Raw genomic sequence first — 26,957 nt, 5'->3', positions numbered from 1 at the left:
GCACCCCAGAGCATCACTCCAGGATGTCAGGCAATATGGCGGGCGACAATGAAGTTGGTATCCTACCGTGGCCCGAGGCGTCTAAAGCAAGTCTTCGATCGGGAATCTCACAGACTGAAGTAAAATGGTCTCCGATGATGAGTATCGTTGCAAATTAAACCCGAAGGTCAGCGAAGCCGTGTCTGGAAACACTCCACGCATCGGTGGGATACCATCCTGATGGTCTGGGATACCATTTCCGTTCACAGCAAGACACGTTTGGTTGTTAGAAACCTAACAGAGTCTAGATCGTATAGAATATTCCTTCATTTCAGACATATGGTTTCAACAGATTAGTTGTCACCTTGAGGTATTAAATATATTTTTGTTGTGAAACGTGTTTATTTTACTTTGCACATCACGTCAAATTCTCATGTGGGTAAAAATTTCGCTTGCCTCACTTGCAGCATTTTTATGTTTTCTCCTTTCATCAACCAAGTTAAATAACTCCTGTGATACCCATGGATTTCTAATAGATCTTCTCTTTTCATCTAGTTGTTGCCCTGCTGTCTTCATTATTTCATCTCTGCCGTAAGTAATTATTAAGCAAGTTGCTGATATTACAAGTTATATATCTCGTTTATCGGGTTCATTTACTTTGCAAAAATAGATCCAGACGTCATATTCCATAAATACATTCAGAATAAATCTACATTAAGAAAGATACGAGTTTTCGTCACACATTGTTAAATGTGCTCAACGGGCTACCTACTACACCTCAGTGAGCTGTGTTTTAACATTTTTGATGTAGATTTATTCCTAATGTACTAACGGAATATGAAATCTGTTTCTGTTTTTGTAAAGTAAGAGAACCTGATAACAGTATAACAATATACTGATATAGTTTGTAACATTAAAAAAGTGGTTGAAAATTATTTGAGGACGAAATTATCTAATCGAACGACTTAAGTAAAGAACTTTTAAGTTACAGCCTCCTACGGAATATGTTATCTTTTATAAGGTATTTGGAAGCTGTTGATTCTCACAGGAACAAATGGTTCAAATGGCTCTGAGCGCTATGGGACTTAACAGGTGTGGTCATCAGTCCCCTAGAACTTAGAACTACTTAAACCTAACTAACCTTAGGACATCACACACATCCATGCCCGAGGCAGGATACGAACCTGCGACCGTAGCAGTCGCACGGTTCCGGACTGCAGGCCTAGAACCGCGAGACCACCGCGGCCGGCTCACAGGAACAAAATTACAAAATACATTCTGAAATCAATCTGAAACCTTCTAGTGTATCCATGTCTCTTCCATGAATACTATCACGATTCGCAAGTTAACTGCTAGCGAGGATTAAATTACCCTCCTTGCAAAATTCAGTCAGGGGGCTTTCTGTTTCGTTCCTTTCGCACAGTCCATATTCAACTGCTATTTTTCCATCTCATCCTCTTTCTGCTATCGAATTCCAGTACCACAATCCAATGAAATTTCCCTCTCCCTTATTTATCTGTATCATTTCTTTTATCTCATCATACATTCTTTCCATCTCTTCAACATTTGCGGAACTAGAGTAGGTGGCGTATAAACTTGTGCAAAAGCGATGCGCGTTGATTTCGTGGCTATCTGGGTAACACTAAAGCGTTGTCTTTGCTATTCGTAGTAGCTTACACACACTCCGGTGTTCTTATCCATTATTAGACGTACTCCTGCATGACCCATATATGATTTTTTGCTTTAATCCCGTACTCACCTGGCGACAAGTCCTGTTCATCCCGCCACTAAACTTCACTAATACACACTGTTTCTGACTTTAATCTGTCCAATCTGCTTTTTAAATTTTCTAATCCCAATGCACAATTAAGGGGTTGGGTTGTTTGGGGGAGAAGACCAGACAGCGAGGCCATCGGTCTAATGGGCTTCAGGAAGGGCGGGGAAGGAATTCGGCGGTGTCCTTTCAAAGGAACCATCCCGGCATTTGCCTGGAGCGATTTAGGGATATCACGGAACACCTAAATCAGGATGGCCGGACGCGGGATTGAACCGTCGTCCTCCGAATGCGAGTCCAGTGTGTTAGCCACTGCACCATCTCGCTCCGTCACAATTAAGGGATCTAACACTACGTTCTGCGACCTTAACAATGCCAGTTTTGTTTCTCCTGATGACGACATCCTCATGAGTAGTCCCCTCTCAAAGATACAAATGGGGGTCTATTTTAACTCCAGGATATTCTGGGAAAGAGGATGACGTCATGATTAAGGCATACAGCTGCATGCACTTGGGAAAGAAACAAACGTCTGTGCTATCCCTTTGCTCTCAGCCGTTCGCAGTACCAGCACAGTAAGGCCATGTTGGTTAATGTTTGGCAGTTTATGGCGGGTCATGGCCCAACGAACATAGGCCGGTGTGAGGTGGAGCGTACACCATTATGTTAAGTAGTGGTTTTGACTTTGTACATATGTACTGTCAGTGTTTTCCTTTTCTTTTTCGTTTATGAATGTATAGCTATGGTGTTCTCTTAATCATTGACAAAGGTCTTCTTAGGCACTTGTGGGTTTTATTGTTGTTCTGAAGGAGATGTAGTTATCTACGCCGAAACCTGGGTTAACACTTAACACTAGGTGCTTTTTTCGCAACCGAGGAGGGTTTTTAGTTGTTTTCATATAGTGTTAGAAAGCCAAATCAGTCGATCATCCAGAGTGTTGCCACTGCAACCTCCAAAAAAGTTGAAACTCCCTGGCAGATTAAAACTGTGTGCCGGACCGAGACTCAGACTCGAGACCTTTCCCTTTTGCGTGCAAGTGCTCTTGCCCGCGAAAGACAAAGGTCCCGAGCTTGAGTCTCGGTCCGGTACACAGTTTTAATCTGCCAGGGATTTTCATATCAGCGCACACTCCGTTGCAGAGTGTAAATCTCATTCTGGAAACATCCCCCAGGCTGTGGCTAAGCCATGTCTCCGCAATATCCTTTCTTTCAGGAGTGCTAGTTCTTCAAAGTTCGCAGGAGAGCTTCTGTAAAGTTCGGAAGGTAGGAGACGGGGTACTGGCAGAAGTAAAGCTGTGATGACGGGGCGTGGGTCGTGCTTGGGTAGCTCAGTTGGTAGAGTACTTGCCGGCGAAAGGCAAAGGTCCCGAGTTCGAGTGTCGGTCCGGCACGCAGTTTTAATGTGCCAGGAAGTTTCAGATCAGCGCACACTCCACTGGAGAGTGAAAATCTCATTCTGGATCCAAAAGAGTTGCTGCATTTTTCAGGCATCACACATTTGTTTGGCCTCTCAACAGGTTCCTCTCTGTTGTGGGTGTGGCAATACCATGCATGTCACGAATTTAGAAGTCAACATTGGCAACATGTTTGTCAGTTGATATAGGTCACTCACGAGTAGTCAATTGTAACTGTTAGCGCCTTGTGTAAGATGGCCATGACGTTACAGGCGGAAAACATGAGGTGAGAGTGTGTGTGTGTGGTGACGTGCGCAGGTCTGGTGACGCGCGCGGTGCTGCTGTCGGGGTCGGCGCTGAGCCCGTGGGCGTCGCCGTCTCCGGCGCGCCACGACGCTCTGCGGGCGCGCGTCGCGCGGCTGCTGGGCTGCGACCCGGGCCTGCCCGACGTGGCGCCGTGTCTGCGCGCGCAGCCGCTGGCGGCGCTGCTGTCGGTGGACGTGTCGCCGCCGCGCTTCCTGCCGCGCTTCGGGCCGTCGCCCGACGTGCCGCCCGGCCTGGCCACCGAGCGCGCCGCCGACCCCTTCGTCAGCTGCGACCTCATGCTCGGCATCACCAGCACCGAGAGCTACCTCGACTTCAGCGCCGCCGACATCCAGTACGGCTTCGAGGAGGACGAGCGCGACCGCGTGCTGCGCACGTACATCCGCAACACGTACGTGTACCACCTCAACGAGATCTTCTCGGCGGTGCGCAACGAGTACACCGACTGGGACAAGCCCATCCTGCACCCCATAAACATCCGGGACTCCACCATGGAGGCCCTCAGCGACGGACACACCGTGTCGCCCGTGATCCGCACCGCCTACCTGCACTCGCGCCGCGGCGCCCGCACCTACCTCTTCCATTTCGCCTACCAGACTAAGGACAGCGACTACCCACAGGTATACTCACAATGGAACGTAAATACGCTTTACACATCTACAAGACTTCGGTTTGTTGATTTCCAAATTATTCGTCACAAAGCTCCATCCCTATCAGGTCGGATTGAGGAAGGACATAGAAGCAATTCAGAGGCAGGCTGCTAGATTTGTTACTGGTAGGTTTGATCATCACGCGAGTGTTACGAAAATGCTTCAGGAACTCGGGTGGGAGTCTCTAGAGGAAAGGAGGCATTCTTTTCGTGAATCGCTACTGAGGAAATCTAGAGAACCAGCGTTTGAGGCTGACTGCAGTACAATTTTACTGCCACCAACTTACATTTCGCGGAAATACCACAAAGATAAGATAATAGAGATAAGGGCTCGTACAGAGGCATATAGGCAGTCATTCTTCCCTCGTTCTGTTTGGGATTGGAACAGGGAGAGAACATGCTAGTTGTGATACGAGGTACCCTCCGCCACGCACCGTATGGTGGATTGCGGAGTATGTGTGTAGATGTAGATGTAGATCTTCAGGCACAAAATGTCAATACAATCCATCTACGAGTAGGACTACATCATCGGTAATTAAAGCAGCTGTGTTGCAAACACCTCAAATGTACGGTCATGTTCCGTGCTAGTCTTCTCCCAAACGTTTTTCGCTACTATCACCTACTCTGAAAATGCCATCCGCTTTAATGTGATGGAGAATCGAAAGTTAGCTCAGCTTATTTATTTGCTTGTTTAGCATTCAAAGAGACAATAGTCAGCCAGCGTTTTAAGTACCATATTTTTATAGCAATATACTGAATTATAATATTCTTAACATATGTTCTTGTAATGTATGGGACAGTAAAATCAAAACGAGGGAAATGGAAAAAAATTAAGTAAAAAGTTTATTATTTGAAAAGTGATCACCATGATTGTTAATACATCAGTCCCACGGTCAGACAAGGCGATCAATACCTTTATGCGAAATTGTTGGTGGTCACGTACAGAAAATGATACTATCAGGGAGTGCACATCTTCTTCCGAAGCAGACTGATGGCTGGGAATGCCCATGTAAACGGCTCCAAAAAAATGGAAATCGCATGGTGAGAGACCGGAACTGTATTGAGGATGTGTAACGGCTTCCCAGTGAAAATTCTGCAGCGTAGTGGAAACTACATTGACTTTCTCTGGACAAACAGGTGCACGGCTAAGTATAAGCATCTTCCCGTAAGAAGCTGCAGAGACTTTCTACACGCGAAATTGACCGTCTTGCCTCACATTGTGATAAATTTATAAAAATTTATGATGATTAGTTTGAAACGATGAATAAAGTACTAATTTTCTCCGTCTGTCTCCTCTTCATTTGACAGCCCCATATACTACACAAAATTACAAATATTCTTGAGCAACTTTCTATCTGAGGGTCTGTGTGCCCTTCAGTTCACCATCATAACTCGTATTTCACACACAAGTAAACTGTCCCTTGATTGGGTTCCACTACATTCACATTCAAGACTTTCTGAAAGGCCCATTTGTTCATCAGTTAAATGCACGTAGCAACACTTCTTCTGAGAAGGTTCTAAATTTTCCACAACTTCGTTGAGACGTCGAATATGTCGACCTTGTTGTTGGGGTTGTCCATCAAATTTCGGTTCTTTGAGCCGCAGCCTTGCAGTTCGTCACCGATTTTGTATAAAGGTCACCCGGATTTAAGTTTGTAGGAACTAGGTCTTACTGCATAGTGAGTTCTGTTTAGTCTAGAATTTTCCTGTATGCTCTTGCACCTAATTGTGATCGCCTAAACTCAGAGGACTCTGTGTTTGCTAGGACGGGGAGCATATCGCATGGGGTGGCCCCGAGGGTTCCACAAATTATCCGCGTTGTCTCCTTCTGTTGGACGCCCACTTCAGTTACACGTGCACTTGTTATCGAGCCCTGATGAACAATATTCAGGCACGGTGTAGACAAGGGCTGATGCTGAAGTCCTCAATGTGATCGCTGCACAACCTCACGTCGTTCCAATCAGCTTCAGTAGAATAGCATTGTGGGGTTTTAATTTCTGTTTTGTATCTTCTAGATGTGAGTTATGTAGCTGAGTGTGATATAAGTTCACTCCCATATATTTAGGATTATCCTTAGGTCTGATGAGTGGGCCATTCATACGGAAAAGGAAGCGAGCGTTTGGCGTCATTGGCTGGGAGGTCCCTTACGGGGCAGGTCCAGCCGCCTTGGTGTAGGTCTTATTACATTCGAAGCCACATTGGGCGGCCTGCGCACCGGATGGGGATGAAATGATGATGAAGACAGCACAACACCCAGTCCTTGAGTGGAGAACATCCCCGACTCAGCCGCGAATCGAACCCAGGCACGTAGGACGGCAATCCGCCACGCTGACCACCTTTCTTTCTCAATGTCAGACTTACAACCTTTGCTGACATTAATTTTGTTACACTACCGCATAAATAGTGTCTAAAATGTCCAAATGTTGACATAGTGGATAATTAGAAATTTAATTAAGTAAAGAAATGAATAAATCTAAAAATTTCCAAATGAAAAAGACATGAAGACAGCCCGGGTAATACAAATACAAAAGAAACATGCTACTCTAGCAATGAAATGAAATTCGTGTCCGGGGCGACAGCTGCTCACGACCCGACGTTCGATAGAGCAAGAGAGGCACCAATCGACCCATTCTCCAGACGTGGGTGTAAGACTGAGTCGTCTTCTCGAAATTAACTAAGGGTCCGTTAACTGTGATCGAGGTCTATCTCGGCCTACTTCGTCTATCTCATCTCTCACCCGTCACAGCCCATCTGGCCGGCGGGTCGGTAAATGTAAGTCGAAGGCATTTAGCGAAGTCTTGCCTATATTTCTTATGCTGTTGCAACTTCGTGTGTCCATCCAGGAGAAAATGCCAAAAGTCCATTTTGTCGTTTTCCGATTTGTTATAGACGTAGCCCACAAATATTCCCCGTAACTATGTCACTGCATTGGTTTTTTGGATCTGAAAATAAGATTCTTGGGGGAAAAAAAGTGTGTCTGATGAAATTGTGTGAGGGGCGGAGCGTAATAGGAACGCCAACATCTGTTGTGCCAAGTGTCACACCGCAGCCGTCCCATGACATGCTGAACGATGTTCATCAGTGTCCACTGTTGCACAGCGTAAACATAGTGGAGTGTCTGCCAAATGAATCGCGTGCCGCCGTTGATTCGTTGTGAACTTCCTATTTACCACTGCATACCATGTTGAGTGTACCGACGCTGGGAGGTAAACGTTCCGTATAACACGCCATATCTGTCGCCAGTTCTTGTCGGGGTACTTCTTTTCCAGGGTATTCCTGGGGCACCGGCGCTCTAAGAGTTGGTATACATGTGGCGTCGTCGGTAGTCGTGTTGTTGGGAAGGCTTCTCTGACAGCTAAGCTCCAAAAAGAAAGACTTAAAATGTGACATCTTCGGTGAAATATGGCCCACACTGACTGGGGGCAGCATTGAAGTGGGCGCTAGTACATCGGCCAACGCACCCGAGATATTGCGAAATTGACGGCGCCACTGTCGTAATATCGTGCTGACGAATAACGCCCGTGCCTTTTCATACACGTTCACCAGACCAAGTCCACCCTCTCCAGGTGGTAGCGTAAGCGTTGTGTATTGGATCTTAAACAAGTGTCGCACACTCACGTAAGTTCCGAAAGGTGCTTGTATCCGTGATGCCATTGCGCGCGTTAAAGGCAGGGGTCTCGGTGCTAGGTATACGTTAACATAGCTCACCCTCTGAATCATATCATACGCTCTTAATTTCTGTAACAGCACCACTGTCCGCATCAGCTTCAATATGCGTCGGTAGTTATCCGCTGCTGTCCGCTGCTCATCCGTGTGGAACGTAACACCTAGATATTTTATGGTTTTAACTAACATGAGCGGGCCTTCCTCCCCCGGTTGTAATCCTCGACCGACATTCATGCAGCGTGACTTCTGTAGATTAAGCACGCTTCCCGCAGCCATCCCGTATCGCTGTATCCACACCAACGCCGTACGTACTTCGTCGCCTGTCCTTGCCATCAGCATCACATCGTCAGCATGAGCGCGGCAATGAAAGGTCAGTTGTGGCAACGGCACCCCCTTCAGCCGTCTCCGGAGACCATATAGACAGGGTTCCAAAGCCATCGCATACACAAATATCGAAAGTGGGCAACCTTGACGAAATAACAATGTAGACAGTGCCCCGCCCATTCACCGAGACCTTTGATCGCACGCCGTGTAACAGTCTCATGATCACTAGAATGAAGGCCTGTGGGATTCCCAATCCACTCTGTCGAACGCATGATCGAAGTCAATAGCGACTTGTGCCCCACGCATTCGGCATGCAGCTGCTAATGCGATGATATCTCGGTAGTCACGTAGTGCCATATGTACGTAACTCTTACCACCGAGGCATGTTTGATCTATGAGGAGTGTATCAGAAACTGAAGACTTCAGGCGAGCCCCAAGGATGCGCGGGAAAGTCTCAGTCTGCGGTAACAGGAGTTCGTTGTGCATCTGAATCCACGTCCGTCCCATGAGGTATGCAAATGTGCGGTAAAATTCAATTTTGAAGCCGTCCTGTCCTGGGGTGTTGTTCGGCAATTGCGTCTGTCAGCTCGTCCTCCATTATCGCTGTGATGAAAGTCTCTGCACCCAGTGGTGGTCCTTTATCTGGCATATCGGAGATGGCATCATGTAGTGTCTCGTGGTTCACTTGTGCAGTTCCATATAAGTGGTGGAAATAGTCACCTGCGCATTATCACGCTGGTTCACAACTTGCTGGCCAGTTTCAGAGATTAGTTCCCTGATTAACGTCCTTCGTCGTCGTTGGCGTTCACGTACTACGTGGTGCATGGAGGGGGGTTTCGGCAGCAACTGTGTCCGCCAATCTCGCCCGGACCATTATCCCTTCCATTCTTAGTCTCGTCAGCTGTAATAATTTGGCTTTCATCCTGCCCATGGCCGTGTGCCTTTCCGGCGATGGTTGTAGGGTCATCAGCTCCCTTAGAGCTGTAAAATAAAAATCCTCCGTCGTGCGGTTCCACTGCGATTTGTCCTGCCCGTCTCGTATCAACGTTCTCCGTAACGTTGGTTCTGCGCATTTGATCCACCACTGGAGAACCGAGGTGTGTGCTCGTTGGCGGCGAACGCAGGTCTCCCAGACCACCTCTATCGACAGGCGACATGCAGCGTCACTAAAAGTGCGCTACTCATTTTCCAGTGACCCTTACTCCGCCATATCTTCCGACGCGTTAGTGAAACCGTACAGACGTACGCCATATGATCCATAAAAGCCGCTGACCAGATTTCGGCATCCAGTATCGCCGTCCGTAGAGCTCGCGTCACGTGCACTCTATCAAGTCTACTCGCCGAGTGTCCCGTTACATACGTTTAGTCCGCTCTGTCGCCATGCTGCAGTTCCCAAGTATCCAGAAGCGCCATTTCGGTAATCAAAGCACGCAATTCCATGCATGCCACATAATGAGGTACTTGGTCCTTTTGTTCGACGACACAATTAAAGTCGCCGCCCACTACATAATTATCATAGCGTCCAACGAACAAAGGTGCTCTCTTCAGTGTAAAAGGTCGCCCTTTCTCTTCGTTTTATGGAACCAGACGGCGCGTATAAATTGATGAAACGAACGCCGTCCACAGTGATCGCTATTCCACGAGCCGAAGGGAGAGACATGACTTCCTCCACTCCTATTCCTTCCCTGGTGAGGATCGCCACACCGCATCAACCCTCATCGTGCACTGAATATTATGCTTCGTAGCCGTAGAACTCAGGCGGCGATCTTAAACGCACTTCTTGTAGGAGTACAATATCCACGTCCGCAGCGTATAACATTTGAATTTTAAGCGGTGTCCGAATGCCATTGATGTTTATCGTTGCAAAGCGGTACGCCTGGCGTTTGTTCATCAATTGTAGAGGGGTGTCATCAAGCGATGGTGTTGAAAACCGAACTGCTGTCGGCTAGCAACACCCCCGGCGCTCCTTACACAACACCAAGTTGTTCAAAATTCCACGGCCCTTCCTTGCGCCTGGTCAGGACTATCATCAGTCGTAGCGTTTGTATCTTCATTCTGTTCATGTTGGTCCATTTCTTGCGCCTAGTGCCCCAGCATATTCCCGGAACTGGCCGAAGGATGGTAGGCAACGGTGACACCGCTCTGATGTTGGACAATTGTCATCTCCACTTCTGCCTTCCGATCACCAGAAGGAGAATTCAAGTTATCGTCACTGTGCAATTCCTGCACCAACATCTCGGTATCTGTTGAATCCACTGGTCTCAGGTCGATACTGTCGTTGTCGTCCACTGTCCCCTCGGGACTGTGGCTATCGTCAGCAGAAGTCAGTCGACGCTTCTTTCTTCTCTTCGGCGAATTCTGTTTCCGTTGCCTTGCTTCCGCATCGGCTGTTAGGCTTCCGTATCCTCCGTCATGGGCCTGGCGTATCAAGCTCTCGGTGGAAGCACTGGCAGCCACCAGGGTTGAGCCTGGAGCGGCCGTCAGCTGCATCTCTTGTATGTTGTCCTGTGTCTACTGTGGTGGAACTGGTTATCGGAGCTGCTGGTGATCATCGGAAATCTCCCTCACTTCTCCTCTCAGGGCCTCCACAAAGGTCAACGGTAATACAGTCATCTGTTGTGGCCGCTGAATGTCATCCCGTGGGGTTTGCACTCAACGTCGCTGGAGGCATTCCGAGTGGACGTGACCTCCTTTCCCGCACCCCGAGCAAGTGCGAGGTTGTCCATCATAGATTATAATCGCTCTACAACCTCCTATGTACAAATAAGAGGGGACGTGCTTTCGCAGTTCTATCCGTATTTGTCTCACCCCATTTAGGACAGCGTATGTGGTACAACTCGTCCATTTTTCGACCACATGGGATATAACTGTACCGTATGGTCGAAAGGCGTCGGCCACAAATTCAGGCGGGACCTCAAACTAAAGTTCCAAGACCCGTATGGTGCGAACCCCCTCCTCGCGTGGTCGACGGTAACCGCACCAACATTCCCGTCGGCATGACAGGAACGATACACGTTCGGTGATCGTTGTAGAAGTCTCTCGAAAGCAGCCTCGTTAATAAGCTTGACATAGACGACGCTTGAAACGATCGATAAACGGATTCCTACCATTTCCTGTGGATCTCTTAAAGAAACGTTCAATCTCGTATGCCTTTGGTCGTGTATAGTCGTTCGCAAAACTGAACTTCAAAGTCGTGTTTCTGTACGAGTGTGCCATCTTGTTCTAGACTCTCAACACGGCAAACGCGAAGCTGCTCCGGCGTAAACAACAGGCGCGCGCTCCACAGCGCAGCCGGCGGGCAACACTGTCCGCAGTGTGTCACTGCCGAAGGCAGACTGAAGACAACGCGACACCCAGTCCCTGAGTGGAGAAAATCCCCGACCCAGCCGGGAATCAAACCCAGGCCCGTAGAACGGCAATCCGTTACGCTGACCACTCAGCTATCGGGGTGGCAATTCATATAGAGCTATAGTTCTATATTTGTATATCTTTCAAGGTGCATTTTAGTGCTGGTCGTTTTGCTAGGGTTTAGATGTAGGTGCCGGATGGAGTAGTAGGTGTTCAGTACTCCCAGATCTCCATTCAGTGTTTTGTCAAGGACGTTAATAAGTATTGTTTGATGTGCGATGGCGATGATGTCCGCGTGCGAGAATTTGCGTAGCTCCTGATGAAGAAGATGCAAGAAGTCAGAGAATGATTTATACACCCTCGTCTTTGACTAATATTTAGTAAAACCAGTGCAAATAGCCCTAAAGTGCCCGCTGCAGTTCATGCGGTCTGAATCCACATATACACCTTGAGCTATCCAACCATTACTTGGTTAAAATTTATCGTACATGCATTTGCGAAATCAAAGGTTAGAAAATTTCTTCCGTTATGCTCAATATAACAGTTTCACTAAGAAGCAATTTTCAGTGGGACCGATCTTTAAAATTAGTGTGTCACGAGACTAACTAGATCCATCTTTACATGTGAACATAGGATTTTCAAACATAAATTTTTGTTCATACAGTGACTTTAGTAGAACAGCAAAAATGAAAAGAGGCACTAGTTCCCTACCATATTTCTTAAAGCCGTGAAATATAACAAACAAATTTTCTACAAAGAAATCAAGATTCCATGGACACACCATTTACAAAAGTTTTCTATATTCTACGAACTCTCTTCGGCACGTGCACCTCACGAAATACAAATTAAGTACAACAAATGTAATTACTGAGAAATGTGGTAAGGTTCCAAAACAATGTCTGTGATATATAAGAAAACACTATCTCTTTTTCTGACATTCGTAGAACGCAGAAGATGATGATCTGTCCTAATTTCCGTTAAACAGAAACACTGTGCCAGCTATAAACATACACCGCCACCTATTATCGTTCACTAGCATGTATATATGCAGCCCTTGGTACGTAGTACTTTTCTCCTAGTTCCGATAGCTTCTGGCTAGATTATAGCACTGGTGTGCTACGCCTTAAAATACCGCGACTTAGGTGTACCATCAGCCACAGCAAGTTTATTCATTACTAAATATCGATTTCAGATATTTCATACATTGCTGTCTTCATTTCTAAATACTACAGTAACTACCACATGTTTTCCAGTTCAGCTTTATCATCTTTCCTTACGTTGTAGTCTAATCCAATAGAGGAATCAGATAGAGGACTTATTTTATCCATTTCGAAACATCAGTTTTGCTACATTCACCTCGCCCACCTCCAACAAAATTTCAGTAAATATAATATTTTGTTTCCAGTCCTATCCGTGATCGAAAATTTCCGACACCCATATATTACTTATAAAAGACAAAACTCGTAAAATATATAGCTACAAACTTATTGCCTACGGAACCTGCCTTTTCGGTAGCAGTCGGCCAGTTGGAAGAGGCCTAAGGCCTAATCCGTGAATGGCATTTGCGCTCCGTTTCTGACACAGTGGAAACTTTTCTACCCGAAGATCATCAGGCATTTTATATTCTTCTATTAAATCTTCTTCCGATCACCTAATCACTGTGTTCAACAGCCATGAATATAACGACCCCACTAACTTTTCCTGATTCCATACTGCTTTCTTTTCAATATATTGATTATTCTTTATATTGGTCTTATTACGATTAACGTCAGACCTACTTTAAGACTAACTATATTACGTATTCCCTTTTGTTGTTACAGTTTAACAGCACCAGACGCTGGTATAGCTATATCATCCACAAAAAATAATTGCGCTCGCTTTCAGTCATTTTGGCTTTTCGTCACACCCACCCAACAAGGTAAGATTTGAGCTAGAGCTCGTTACTTTTAAATTATTTGGCCGCTTCCCCTAGTTCGTTTAAGTTATGCATCTTCATCGAACACGGCTGACAAACTTATACTTTATATGGTGGCTCTTATATCGGACATCATAATCAGAGACTTTTGTGATATTATCTTCAACGACAGCACTCTGATACCGTCACATTTATCCTGTTTCGCACATGGAGGTGATGTAACCACGTGCTGGCCGCTAACCATGTTATCGATAGGTAAATTTGGCTTTGCTTTGTAGTTATTACGCTCATTAAAGGGCTGATTTGTTAACGTGATTAATTAGTTATGATAAAGCATCGTGTAGCTTGGATGCCACGCATAAAGTTCACAATCAAATTTTAAGCACTGTACAAAATCTTTTACAAAGAACGCATTTAAATTTTTAAGCAGATTTGTCTGTGTGGAACGGACGTAACGGGCAGAAACAAAGCAGCACAGTATGGTGCAATATGTTCGAAATAATGAAGACTGTAAGACTAAGCTATAGGAAAAGATGAGCAATGTACAATAAGTTTAAGAACATGGTGCACGAGTTAAAGAAGGGTGTAATATGAAATTGTAGTCTTTCAGCCCTGCTGTTCAATCTACGTAAATAAAAGAAATGTTCAAGAGTGGGATCAAAATTCAGGGTGAAAGGATTTCAATGTTGAGATTCGCTGATAAATTTGCTATCCTCAGTGAAAGTCAAGAAGAGTTCCAGGATCTGCTGAAAGCAATGAAAATTCTCTTGAGTAGATGTAGAGAAGCACGGAGATGGGGACGCATCTTAGAATCAGTTCAGGATGTAGGTTGAAAGTGCTAATCAGAGATGACAAGTTGGCACAGGAGAGGAATTCGTGGCAGGCCTCATCAAACCTGTCAGAATACTGACGAAAAAAATATAAAAATGAAATAAAATAAAGCTATATCACACTTTTGGCATCCTGTTATTTCTATCACGCCCGTTGCGTAAAGATTTTTATCTGGGATGAGAAAACTGTGTCGTTTCTTTTTCTATAGGCATAGGCTGTAACTCAGTTCTCGATGCATTCATCCTGTTCTTGCATAACGAATTAACGCAATACATTTGCTTACTGAGCTAAGCTATTATCACCAATTGAAAACTTGACATGGGATTGCTGTCCATTTAAAAAATATGGAGGAGTGAATGTTGGTTTGATGTGATTTCAAGGCTCTCAGTAGAACACTTTAGTTAACCCATTACTGACCATTGTCTCTTATTTGGGACGCGTATCCTAATCACCATCATTTCATCCCCATCGACGCGCAAGTCGCCGAAGTGGCGTCAAATCGAAAGACCTGCACCCGGCGTACGGTCCACCCCAGGCTCATCCAAGAATTGCGCCCGGCGGGCGCGCCCGCGCCCCGCGGGCGCAAGGCAGGGTAGTTCAGCGCCCTGTCCGCGACCGTGTGTCGCTAGTGTCGACACAGGAGCGAGAGAGAGCTGCGGAGCGAGTGAGACCGCACACCACTGCTCTGCGCTGGACTGTCCCGTGGTCTGAGTCAACGTAAACAAAATATTCTATTTTAGATATAGTCTTATGTAAGGGATACAGTGTCTGATTATTACTGTTAGTAGTTACAGTTAAATATTTTTTGTTATACTTCGTTCTGCAGGTTTTTGTATCCCTTTTCAGAGTTTAGAAATCGGATCCTTAGTTTGCTGTTTTGTACGTAATAATTTTAACTGACCAAGTTTGAAAACTTATTAAAAACAGAATTAAGGTTAGAAAGCTCTTTAATTCTTACAGTCAACATTGTTAAAGAAGACAATTAACATTTTACACGTTTTTCTTTTACGAGGACACAATTTTGTCTATGTTTGGTACAATATTCCGTGACACTGATAACCTCAAAGAATTAGTCAAATTCTTATCGCCAAGTAATGAACGGTTCTTAGTTTTAGCAAGCTTTAAAAGAGAGAAAAAGCGCTCGCAAATATACGTAGAACCAAACATTGAGAGAAATTTGGCCGCGTACTTGTGCAAAAGAGGATATTTCTCTCGTGGAAGACATCTGTAAAAGTCATCCAAAGTTTTACACATAAGAAAGCGGTTCTTCAGGCGGATATCGCACTGCAGGTCAATCAGCTCTTGTTGAAGCACTTGTGAGACGTCCACTGCCCGAAGAGAAATCGGGCGAACAAATATATATAAGGCCGGTTGAACCTCACTTATCTCCTAAGACCTGTTTTCAAACTGTTCTTGTAATTCGTAAATGATTTGAACATAATCTGAAAAATCCACATCTTCTTTAACACTGTCTAGTGCAGGTAAGTGTCCACAATTCTTCTCGGGCAACTGTTTTCCCCATAAAATAAGTTTTTTTTTGTTTTAAATGCTTGAATTGTCTGCACTAAATCAGCCACAGAGTGATTTTCGCCTTGGAGTGAAATGTCCAAGCCCGCATCTCGTGGTCGTGCGGTTAGCGTTCTCGCTTCCCACGCGCGGATTCCCGGGTTCGATTCCCGGCGAGGTCAGGGATTTTCTCTGCCTCGTGATGGCTGGGTGTTGTGTGCTGTCCTTAGGTTAGTTAGGTTTAATTAGTTCTAAGTTCTAGGCGACTGATGACCTCAGCAGTTGAGTCGCATAGTGCTCAGAGCCATTTGAACCATTTTTTTTGAAATGTCCAAAGTATTTAAATGACCAGCAAGGTCACTCAATAAAGCCAAATTCGCCACCCACTTAGGATCACAAAGTAATTTTTCTGGACGTCCTTTCATCTCAATAGGGTATTTATTTCACCCCCCAAGGAGAAAAACCGATGAAGCACCTTTCCTCTGCTCAGCCATCTTACTTCGGTGTGGTAGGGGATGTCCGGGTATTCCGCTTCGATATCAGCCAGAAATTCTTTAAATTGGTGATGTGTGAGTCCATGCGATCGAAAATAATTAACCGATCGAAGAACTGTGTCCATAACAATTTTTATGTTGTCAATCTTTGTACAAAGTGTCTCCCGGTATATCAGACAATGGACTGCCGCGAATAAGGAACAGCCGACTTAAGCCATTTCTGACCTGACGTAACCCAGGAATCCAGTGCGTATTCCCCGTAGCGCAGAGGCTCCATCCGTTGTTACATTGGTCAGGCGTTCCCATTTTAAACCCATTGACTCTAACACGTTTCCCACTGCTAGAAAAATATCCAAACCCGTAGTTGTGTCTTATAATGGTATAAGGTCGAGAGGCGCGGCGGGCGGTCGGGCGGTCCGCACGGTCGGCTTAGCTTCACGGCTCGGCCATTGCGACAACCTACGAATTCGCCGCGGGCGATCGCGGGCGCTAGCGCCCCAGGGGCACAGTTTGGATGAGCCTGGTCTACTCGACGGGAGGCCCTAGCCACACGACGTTTTTATTTACCAGCCGATATGAAGCTAATGCTACAGTTGTACCTCCAGAAGCCAAAAAAAGGAAAGCGTTAGGAGATGGAGCAGAAAGTGGTACGTTTGTTGGTGTACACGACAAGTGTTTTGCTTTATTTCATACTGAATAGACATTCAATAATATTAAAACGTTCTTTATTTATTGTTTGTGTTGTTTCTTACAATATGATGCATGGAGAATAAGGTTGTGAATTTGGATAGCGCATTTGGCCAATGTCCCAAAAATGGGACGATCTGTAGTTTTTGTTCTAATAAACTAAAAATATTCAAAACAACTTTTTATTCAATTAATCACTTAATGTAACGTATTTATGTATAAAAGTTTGCAAAAAATCATCGCCGGCCGAAGTGGCCGTGCGGTTAAAGGCGCTGCAGTCTGGAACCGCAAGATCGCTACGGTCGCAGGTTCGAATCCTGCCTCAGGCATGGATGTGTGTGATGTCCTTAGGTTGGTTAGGTTTAACTAGTTCTAAGTTCTAGGGGACTAATGACCTTAGCAGTTGAGTTCCATAGTGCTCAGAGCCAAAAAATCATCCGAAAGAGTTTTGGCCAGTATTGGGTTAAGGAGAACTGTGTTTGGTGAGTGGACTCTTCACAAGCGAAGAGGGAGCGTTGGCAGCCAGAAAGGCACCGACCCCGGCTGTCAATAAGAGGCGCGCCCCGGTGCCCAGATCCAGCGGCAGATCTCTGCAGACGGCAACGCGGCGCCGCTCATGAAATAAACATGGCGAGCTCCAGCCGAGCCGTGTATCCGATTCAGGGGGCTCGCCCCGTGTGCACGAGTCGTTCCGCTCCCCCACGCCCGCCCCCACCCTCAGCCGCCGCATGAAACCGACTCCAGATGGCGTTAGCTGGCACCGGCTGCGAGGCGCCGACAAGTCTGCATCGTCCTCGTTTGCCTTCTGCAGACGTGTCGCGTCTGTTGTGCCACCGTCTCTTCTGTCACGTTTAACGAGAGGCAGTAAATTAGAAACGCAACCAACAGAGTCTATTCAAAGGGACAAATGTAATGCAAAATAGAACAGGTAGAGACTCATGTTACTATGCACGGGGTTCTCTGTGCACGAGCTTTCAGATACTTATGGGAAAAACCAACTGATTAAAACCGATACCGGTATTTTAATTCAGAATTACCGGTGTTTTTCGGTATTTCAAATGGTTCAAATGGCTCTGAGCACTATGGGACTTAACATCTTAGGTCATCAGTCCCCCAGAACTTAGAACTACTTAAACATAACTAATCTAAGGACATCACACACATCCATGCCCGAGGCAGGATTCGAACCTGCGACCGTAGCAGTCCCGCGGTTCCGGACTGCAGCGCCTAGAACCGCATTTTTCGATATTTGATTGGCCTAATAAAAGAGAGAAAAATCGAAATATCAATTACCTGTAGCAGCAGTGCTAAGACTTTTCATTATTAAATAAACTTTTTTTTAAAAAAAAGACGCAGTTATTTTTATTCGTAAAATTTGCGTTGGTTTGAAATACGAAAACGGGAATAGCGATCAGTGGTATTCTAATAACAACGTCACCAGCAAGGAGCAACAAACACATGGCATAAGAATTGGTTCAGCACTGCTGAGACAATAATGTCCCTGTTGCCGTGTGTCCCAGCTTAAAGTGAGCATGTACGAGAATTGTGTAAGACCTTCACTCTCCTGGTATATACCTTAGTTTCTCGCAGTCGTCGCTCGACATTCATTGTATTGCAGAATGACATCAACCCTAGTCTGGGAATAGTTTTACAACTAACGTAGCAATCAAGTAGAGTTACGCAGTTCTTCATTCGATTTAAAAGATTAATTATTTGTCTACCACTTCCATGATATAATAAAAGAAAAAGAAAATTATGGTAACTACAATTTATTCTTCGTGTAGAAAAGGAATCCAAAGTGGACGATCTACTGCCTCTGTCCACATAATTTTCCTTTACCTGCTTGCAGGCCTTGAAAACGGACAAATTAACATGAGTTGTCCAACCTCAGTTTTCACGTATAAGCAGTGACTATTCATAATGCCCAAATAGTGGTGTAATGCTCGATTTCAATGCGATTTTTGAGAAAATTTTTATAAGATTAGAATCAACAGAAAAATTCGGCTGATTCTTTTTGTGGTATTCACCGACGTACCATTTTTCGAGAAAAGCAGCGAACCTTTAACTCTGAGTCCCCTTTTATTTGTCTATTTAATTTAATATATCAATTCTACGTATTGTAAAACAGAGTGAGTCAAAAATTTTCAGTCTTTGTTCGATTTCTAAATTTATTGCAGGATATAATAAAAAGAAAAACTGATAACCCATTATTTCAGAAACCGGTTACTTTGAGGAGTTGTAACACAGATAAAAACGTTGTGGGAAAAAAACCAATATAACCGAAAACCAGTTGTTTTAGCGATAACCGTCATCCCTACTTGCAGATGGCTGTTGTATTTACATGCAGTTTCTTGTTTGTTGTTATTGAAAATGATAGAATTAATTACAAAAACCATTAGCTGGTCTGTTGTTGAAATGCGGGGGTTTCTTTCTCCCATTACACACATTGAGAAGCCGCTGTATGATGTAAGAAGCAATGGTGATGTTGATACTGAAGGGATTTCTGTTCTCCTATTACACACTTCGAGAAGTATCTGTAAGACGTATAAGGCGATGATTCGCTACAAAAAACCGCTCCCATACTTCCTGGATTATTTCATAAAACAATGTATCTCACTCGCAGTTATTTGCATCCTGAAAGGACAGTAGGGTTTCGCTGAGTTCTGATGGGGAACAGTCGAAACCCAGTGTGTTGGTGTGTGATATTACTTGCTCCATTTCTCTTATTCCATTGACATAATGCTTCCCTCTCTACTTGCACGATAATAGTTACAACTGGACACAGCTGCGACATCAGTTAGCGGGCTAAAATAGAATTATCCAAGCGACACAGTACATTATCACCGCCCTTTCACCCAACATATGTGGATGAGTGGTATACAATAATTCTTCTATCATTCTTCTACATCATACTACTGCAAGCCATTTAATGGTGTGTGGCAGAGAGTCCTTTTGTACCACTAACTGAACCCTCCTACCCTGTTCTACTCGCGAACAGTGCGTGGGACGAATGATTATTCCTAAGCCTGTGTACTTTCTCCTCATGGTCGTTACGCGAGACGTGTATGGGGGAAGTAATATGTTGTTTGACTCTTCCCTGAAAGTACTCTCTCGAATTTTCAATAGTAAATTTCACCATGATACACCTAGTCTACCTTGTAACGTCTGCCAATGCAATTTTTTTAGCATCTCCGTAACGCTCTCGTGCCGACTGAACTGTCTCTTGACGAAATCTACCGCTCCATCTTTACTATCAGTCTTGTCTGGTAGGGCAACCAGACAGATAAACGATACTGAAGAGTGGGTCGAACAAGCGCCTTATAAGCCGCTTCCTTCGTAGCTGAGCTACATTTCCTTAAGATTCTTCCTATGAATACCAGTTTGGCATTTTCTTTTCCCATTGTTTATTTTATATGGTCATTCCACGTAAAGTCGTTACTCCGATGTACTTTACTGCAGATGCTGTTTCCAGCGGTTTGTCATCAATAGAACAGCTATACAGTAGTGGATTTATTTACGTTCAGGCTCAATTGCCATAACCTGCACCATACAATAATTCTCTGAAGGTCATTCTGCACATCGTTACTATCTTTTACCGTTGCTACTTATAGAAATCATCATCTGCTAACCGCCTTAGAGAGATTTCTCCTAGATAATTCATATATATTGTAAACTGTAAAGGTTCTATCACACCTCCTTGTGGTGCACCGGAAATTGCCTTTAGATCTGTCGAGCGACGGGTTGAATTTTGTTATTGCACATATACGCATTTCTCTTGCTAAAGGTGTCGACTCGGTCTTCACTTTAGGCTGTCTAATTGCATATTTGGAGTGTTTTAACGTTCCACATATTTGTTAATAGAACACAGACCCACTAAACATAACTCAATATTATCACAACGGATGAAAAGTAAAGACACTCTATAACTGTAAATTATGATTTAGGATTACCAACACAACAACTAAGATAAGTGGCATTCTTTATTTGTCGTATTATAATGTTACTTTCTTAACTGAAATGTAAGTATTAGAAAGCTTTTTTAACACGAATTACAAGTATATAACAGGATATTACGTCTTAATAGATCATAACATGAATGAATAACGGAACCAAATAATAAAATGTGTAGATCTTACATACATTAGAAATAATTAAATCTGTTATAGAAACAGCGCTCTGCTGTAGTAAGAAGCAGAATATAGTATATAGTTAGGTGCACTTGAAAGAATTAATGAGTAAGTGAAAGCGAAAAGTAAGAGCTCCTTTCAAGAATTAACTACAAAATACACTTCATCGAATAACTATGGACTCAACTTTCTTTTAAACCGGTACGAGTATTAGGATAAAGCTGATACCTGCATCACGAGATACGAAGAAAAATAAGAGTTGTCTCCAAAAATGTGGGTATTCCAAAGAATGCACAAATACTCATTCTCATCAGAGTGGCAATAACAAAGAGATAGAGTAGACGAAAAGTGTCTGTAGGGGAGATGGGGTGGAGTGTCAGGCTGGTGAGGCTCAGTGACAGACTGGTGGTCGGGAAAAACAATTTTTTTTTGAATCATCATTCTTCAGCCTAGTTCTCAGAGCTCTATTAGTCGCTCTTCGCTCTCTTTCAAGCTACTAAGTCCATAAACTTCATTAACCCTCTCTTTACTCCTCCTACAACCACATTCTAGACCCTCATCACTATCAGATTTTCATCTCCCTTTACATACTGAACCAACCGTTCAGTACCTTCATAACCATTCTCTACCTCTTCATCTTCTGTTTTCTATGTCTGTATATATACCGAAATTATCATTGCCAGTATTGGTTTACAGTCGATTCTTATGAGAACAACCGTACCACGGAACTGTTCACAGTAACTAACTCCCTATCCTTATTTCCTCCTCACTGTAAAGCCTGCTACCGTTATATAATTTTCTGCTGCTGCTGATATTACCCTATACTCGTCTGGAAAGAAATCCTTATCTTCTATCCATTTCACTTCAGTTACTCGCACTAATCTACAATGAGCCGTATCAATTAACTTTTCAGATTTTATATCTTCCCTACCGTGTTCAGACTTCTGACATTCCCTCCCAGTCTCGTAGAATGTCAACCTTTCGTTTGTTACTTAATCCTTTTCTCTTACTCACCTCCCACTTGACGTTCTCCTCCCAGAGATCCGAATGAGGAAGTAGTATGGAATATTTTGCCACTGGAGAGATCATTATGACACTTTTCCAGACACAGTCCACATTTCCTGTTAATACACATAATTCTTCTTCAATACAGTGGTTACCATTGACTTTTGCATCCTGATGTCATTGATTATTGCCTATTTTTCCACCGTTTAGGGGGCAGTTTCACACCCCAAGGACAAGAGAGCGCCCTAAACCTCTCTCCGTCCCTCCACCCTCATTGACAAGGGCGTTGGCATAACGAGGACGACTTCTTATGCCGCAAGTCTTCCATGAGCGTTGCTAGAAACATTTATTGAGAATTTAAAAAGGGATACCTTCAAACATAGGACCCAGGACATTTTGATTAGTAGACATTTTTAATAGTAGACAAAGAGCTACCCCTTACCACGTGTCTTGTAAAAAACGTCTTTATTAATCTTCAATTACTCAATTCGTTCTCGTCAGTGTGAAGAAGGCATGGCTGAATCGGACGTCTGCGATGGTCAGCCGGCAGGCTTCTGCCCCATGAGGAAGCAATCGTGTAGGTGCCCTGCGCTGCTGACACTAGCAGGCAGCGGTTAGTGGCGCGTCAGTAATCCAAGGGACTGGCGTCTACGGCATATTATTTCTTCCCACTGCGTCTTTTCTCTACTCTTGAAAACTCATCCGGGTGACTCGTATCTTCCTCGGTGGCGAGGGAAGACTGCTGTGCGCAGGACACGACCCACAGCCAACTGGCATGAGCCTGTGCGTAGCAGGGGCAGTCACTCAAGGTTGATTCAGAGCGAGAGACGATTGCCCCGGTCAAGTCTCAAACACTCTGTTGATGGTGACGGCTGATCGTCCCGTCGTCTATCGTAGATCTAGCACTGTGATAGTGCCGATGGGTTCCGAAGGCGCGTGTCTCAAATTTCACAGTTGTTAATAATACTCTGGGACTCGTCTATTGCTCCCTTGTCCGGCATCTGCTCACGTAGCTCATAACACGGTTCTTTCCTTGGTGTGATGACACACTCCTGCCTGCTCCAGCTTTTACAGCTGCGTAGTGCAGGTTTCGTAGAGCACGGCTACACCATCTCGAAATCCTTTAGCATACATAATGTTATAACATACGTGTCGTGTCAATACATTTAACTGCCAGCGGTTGCTAATGCAACGCTCCAAGACAGCTTTATTATGAATTCCTGCAAGATTCACTTAAAACTATGTATCTGCGTTAGATAACTTAGAAAAAGCGACAGGTTGGCTAATGCTGAATATTTTCTATAATGATACGGGAACTAGAGAATTAAAAGAAGAAACCTTCAAGACCAGATTAGTGTGCTTTAGTTCCCTCTTTCCTCTTCTCGCTCTCTGCAAGCTGATGTCATTACTATAAATAAAGATTCTGATGATTCTAGTGAAAGTGCGTCTGTTTGTACAACCATCTAACAGTAAGTCGCAGGCATATCTGCATTTCATTTGCAATCACCAGTCATTTGAATACTTTGTGGCCGTACTCCTTGCTTTATTAATTTATAACACGGTGTTTCCCTGGAATACCATATCTTCGTCTACTACTTCCATACGGGCTGTGCCCAATGCGTAGAACTCAGCAATTACTTCGTCAATCTTTATACTTTATAGACAACTAAGCTACACCATACTACCCATAACACTTGAAATGTCTTACTCTTCTTCCTTGTCCTCGACGAAACATCTCTTTCAATATCAGTTAATTTTGTACTTATGTTTCTCCCGCGATATTTTCTTTATTTCGTTCATTATGTTTTTGGTAATTAACTTAAATACCTGTTGTGGATACGGAGCAACGATGTCTCATGGCTTCATGAATTAAAATAGGTCTTAGTTTAGTATCGACCTACATTGATACTTCTTCGAATATGTGTTGTTGTAGACGTACTCCTTTATGGTATATGGAGAAGATCAGTATCAACAGACAATATGGGATACAATTCTGTATATATAGATATTTTTCTTGGATCTTTAGTTCGCTATATCAGAAACTGCTTAGAATATGCTGGTGAGCTGTTAAGCAGATTCTGCTGTAATTCACGCACTTGTCGTCTTTTGCAATCTTCGGAATTGTGAGGATGATATTTTTCGGAAAGCCTGATGATATATCACCAGTCTCATACATTACACATGAACGTGAGTAACCGTTTTGTTGCCACTTTCCCTAATGATTTTAGAAATTTCAGTTGAATGTTGTCTATCCGTTTTCCGTATACGTTATTCAGTCGACCAAATCTCTTTTAAATTCTGAAATCAATATTGGATCTCCTATCTCTTCTATATAGACTTCCGTTTCTTTTCCTATCGCGTCATCACACAAGTCTTAACCTTCATAGAGGTCTTCAGTGTACTACTTCCTCCTATCCGCTCTCTCCTCTGCATTAAACAGCGGAATTATCATTACACTCTTAATGATACGGCCCTTTATTATATTTTCACCAAAGTTTGCTTTGGATTTGGTACATGCTTTCGACTTTATTTCTTCCTCGATTCCTGTTCATTTTTCGTGTAACAATTTCGTCTAAGCCTCTGCGCAATTCCTGTTTATTCATTCCTAAACGACTACTACTTCTGTATTCCTGAATTTCCGTGAAAATTTTTGCACTTCCTTCTCGTCGATCAACTGAAGTATTTCTTGTGTTACCCATGGTTCTCCTCCTTTACCTATGTTTCCCTTTCCAGCTTCAGTGATTTCCCCTTTTACAGATATACATTCCTCTTCAACTAAAATACTTATTGACCTATTCACTATCGCAGTCTCTACAGCGTCAAAGAACATCGAACGTATCCCTCCATTCCATAGTATTTCCGTAACCCACTTATTTGCGCGTTGATTGCTGGAGCCTAGTCTCCTAAATCGCGGACTACTCTTCATCATTACCAAACTGTGATCTGAGTCTATACGTGCTCCGCGGTCACCTTACAATCGAGTATCTGATTTCGGAATCTCTGCCTGACCATGATGTAATCTTCCCGTATCTTCCTGACTTTTCCAAGTACTGCTCCTTGTCTTGTGATTTTTCAACTTACAAGCTGAAATGCATATCAGAACTCAATTATCGTTTCTTCTCTCTCTTTTGTAGTACCGAGAAGTCCATAGTCTCCCGTAACCCTTCCACCTACTCCATCCTATACAACCGCATTCCAGTTCCCCATTATTATTAGATTTTCTCATACCTTTTCTTGTTTAGTATCCTCGTATACTCTGTCTGCCTCTTCATTTGTGCTTGCGACGTCAGCGTGTATACCAGTGCTATTGTTGTCGGTGTTGATTTGCAGTCAATTCTGATGAGAACGACCCTTTCACTGAACTGTTCACAATAACTCACTTTCCGCCCTACCGTCCTATTTCAAACGAATCCTACTCCCATGATACTATTTTTTGCTGCTATATTAAGTTACACTCATATGACCAGAGATCCCATTCTTGTTTCCATTTCACTTAACTGCTCCCATTGTATACAGATTTTGCCTTAGAATTCCTTTTCACCTTTTTCAGTATCCTACCACTTTCAAGCTTCTGTCATTACACGCCCCTATTTGTAAAGTGTCATCCTTTCGTTCTTGATTCAATCTCTCTTGGTAGTTCCCTCCCAGAGATTGGAATGGGAGACTGGTCGGTAATCCTTTTCAACTACGGGCAACATATACCGTTTATACGCATAATTCCTTTTCATCTTCGTGCCGTTGATCATTGTTGATTCTTCCACCCTTTGGGGCAGTTTCCCACCCCAGGGCGAAGAGTGTGGCTTGATTCCTTTCCATTTCTCTATCCTCTTTGAAACAGTTAAATGAGGGCGACTTCACATACAGGAACTCTTCGGCCACCATTACCGATGATTTTTTATTCAAAAGTTAATGAATGGCGGGCTTCGAAACAACTACGTTTCCATTACTAGTCAAAGACCGTATGCCTACACCACTAAACCATATACTTTGTTAACTGTGCTGCTGCTTTGGTAAACAGCAGGTATTGATCGAGGCGTTGTCTCGTCCGTGAATTTTCCTTCCCGCGTCCATTGTACTGGGACGACTGCGTAACCTAGACACGCACATCTGTAGTTCTATCTACAATTCAGCACGCTATATAGTCATGGTGGAAATTGTGACCGATGGCAGTGCCGCCAAGGCAGGAAGACAACAACATTATGGTACGATTTTGTTTGAAATTCATGAGCCTAATTCGATAACACATTCATTCTGATACCCTGTTTCTCACATGGTCAGATTTTTGTGTGATTACATTTACGTAATTAGTTTTTGTTTAGTACTTGAGATTTCGGACATACAACCACAGAATCTCCTTATCTTCAACTGATATTTCGACCGCATAACTTTCCGCCATATTACGAGTGAGACTGTATCTATAAACCGAGCGAGCGAGGTTCAACACCAGACTCTCTTAAAATAAAGTATCCAGTGAAGTTTTAACATGCTTTGTGTTTTACCTTCAATCTTGTGTGCTTTACGTTTCTTGTGTAGGTATAAGTGTCATTAAGCGTAACAAATTTGATGCTGCCTGTTGCTGCTGCCAAATTTGTACTTTTATTTACAAGCCCCCCCCCCCCCTCCCCCATATCCCTTCTGGAGGTGGTGTGCCCAGCGTAAAATGAGGCTGTACTCGCCTTTGATGCCCAGGTTTTCTATATTTGTATATTTCCACATTTATCAGTCTCTCGATAAAATTCTCCTGCAGTTTCTCGATATCTTCATGTCGGCCACGGTACATCAGTCACTAGGGGAAGTTCTCACGATGGACTTCCCTCCAAGAGACTGTCGCACGGCCGGGTTACGGATTCTTTGCCGCCACCAAATGTGGATATCTGAACCACTGCTCCACGCGACTGGCCCATATTGATGAGAGGTCGTATTAGAAACTTGTAGATA

General features: G+C 44.0%; 1 protein-coding gene across 1 annotated transcript in view; it reads left to right on the top strand.

Annotated features, from left to right (window-relative positions):
- Positions 1–26,957, top strand: part of LOC124594261 (neuroligin-2-like) — a 335,593-nt gene that overhangs the window by 242,649 nt on the left and 65,987 nt on the right. The window contains exon 6 of the mRNA XM_047132625.1: positions 3,462–4,087. Within this exon, the coding sequence (XP_046988581.1) occupies positions 3,462–4,087 (626 nt within the window). The remainder of the gene's footprint in view (positions 1–3,461; positions 4,088–26,957) is intronic.

The sequence above is a fragment of the Schistocerca americana genome, chromosome 2 (assembly GCF_021461395.2).
Source record: "Schistocerca americana isolate TAMUIC-IGC-003095 chromosome 2, iqSchAmer2.1, whole genome shotgun sequence".
Lineage (NCBI taxonomy): Eukaryota > Metazoa > Arthropoda > Insecta > Orthoptera > Acrididae > Schistocerca > Schistocerca americana.
The sequence above is the reverse complement of the archived record's forward strand: the minus strand, read 5'-3'. Positions and strand labels throughout refer to the sequence as shown.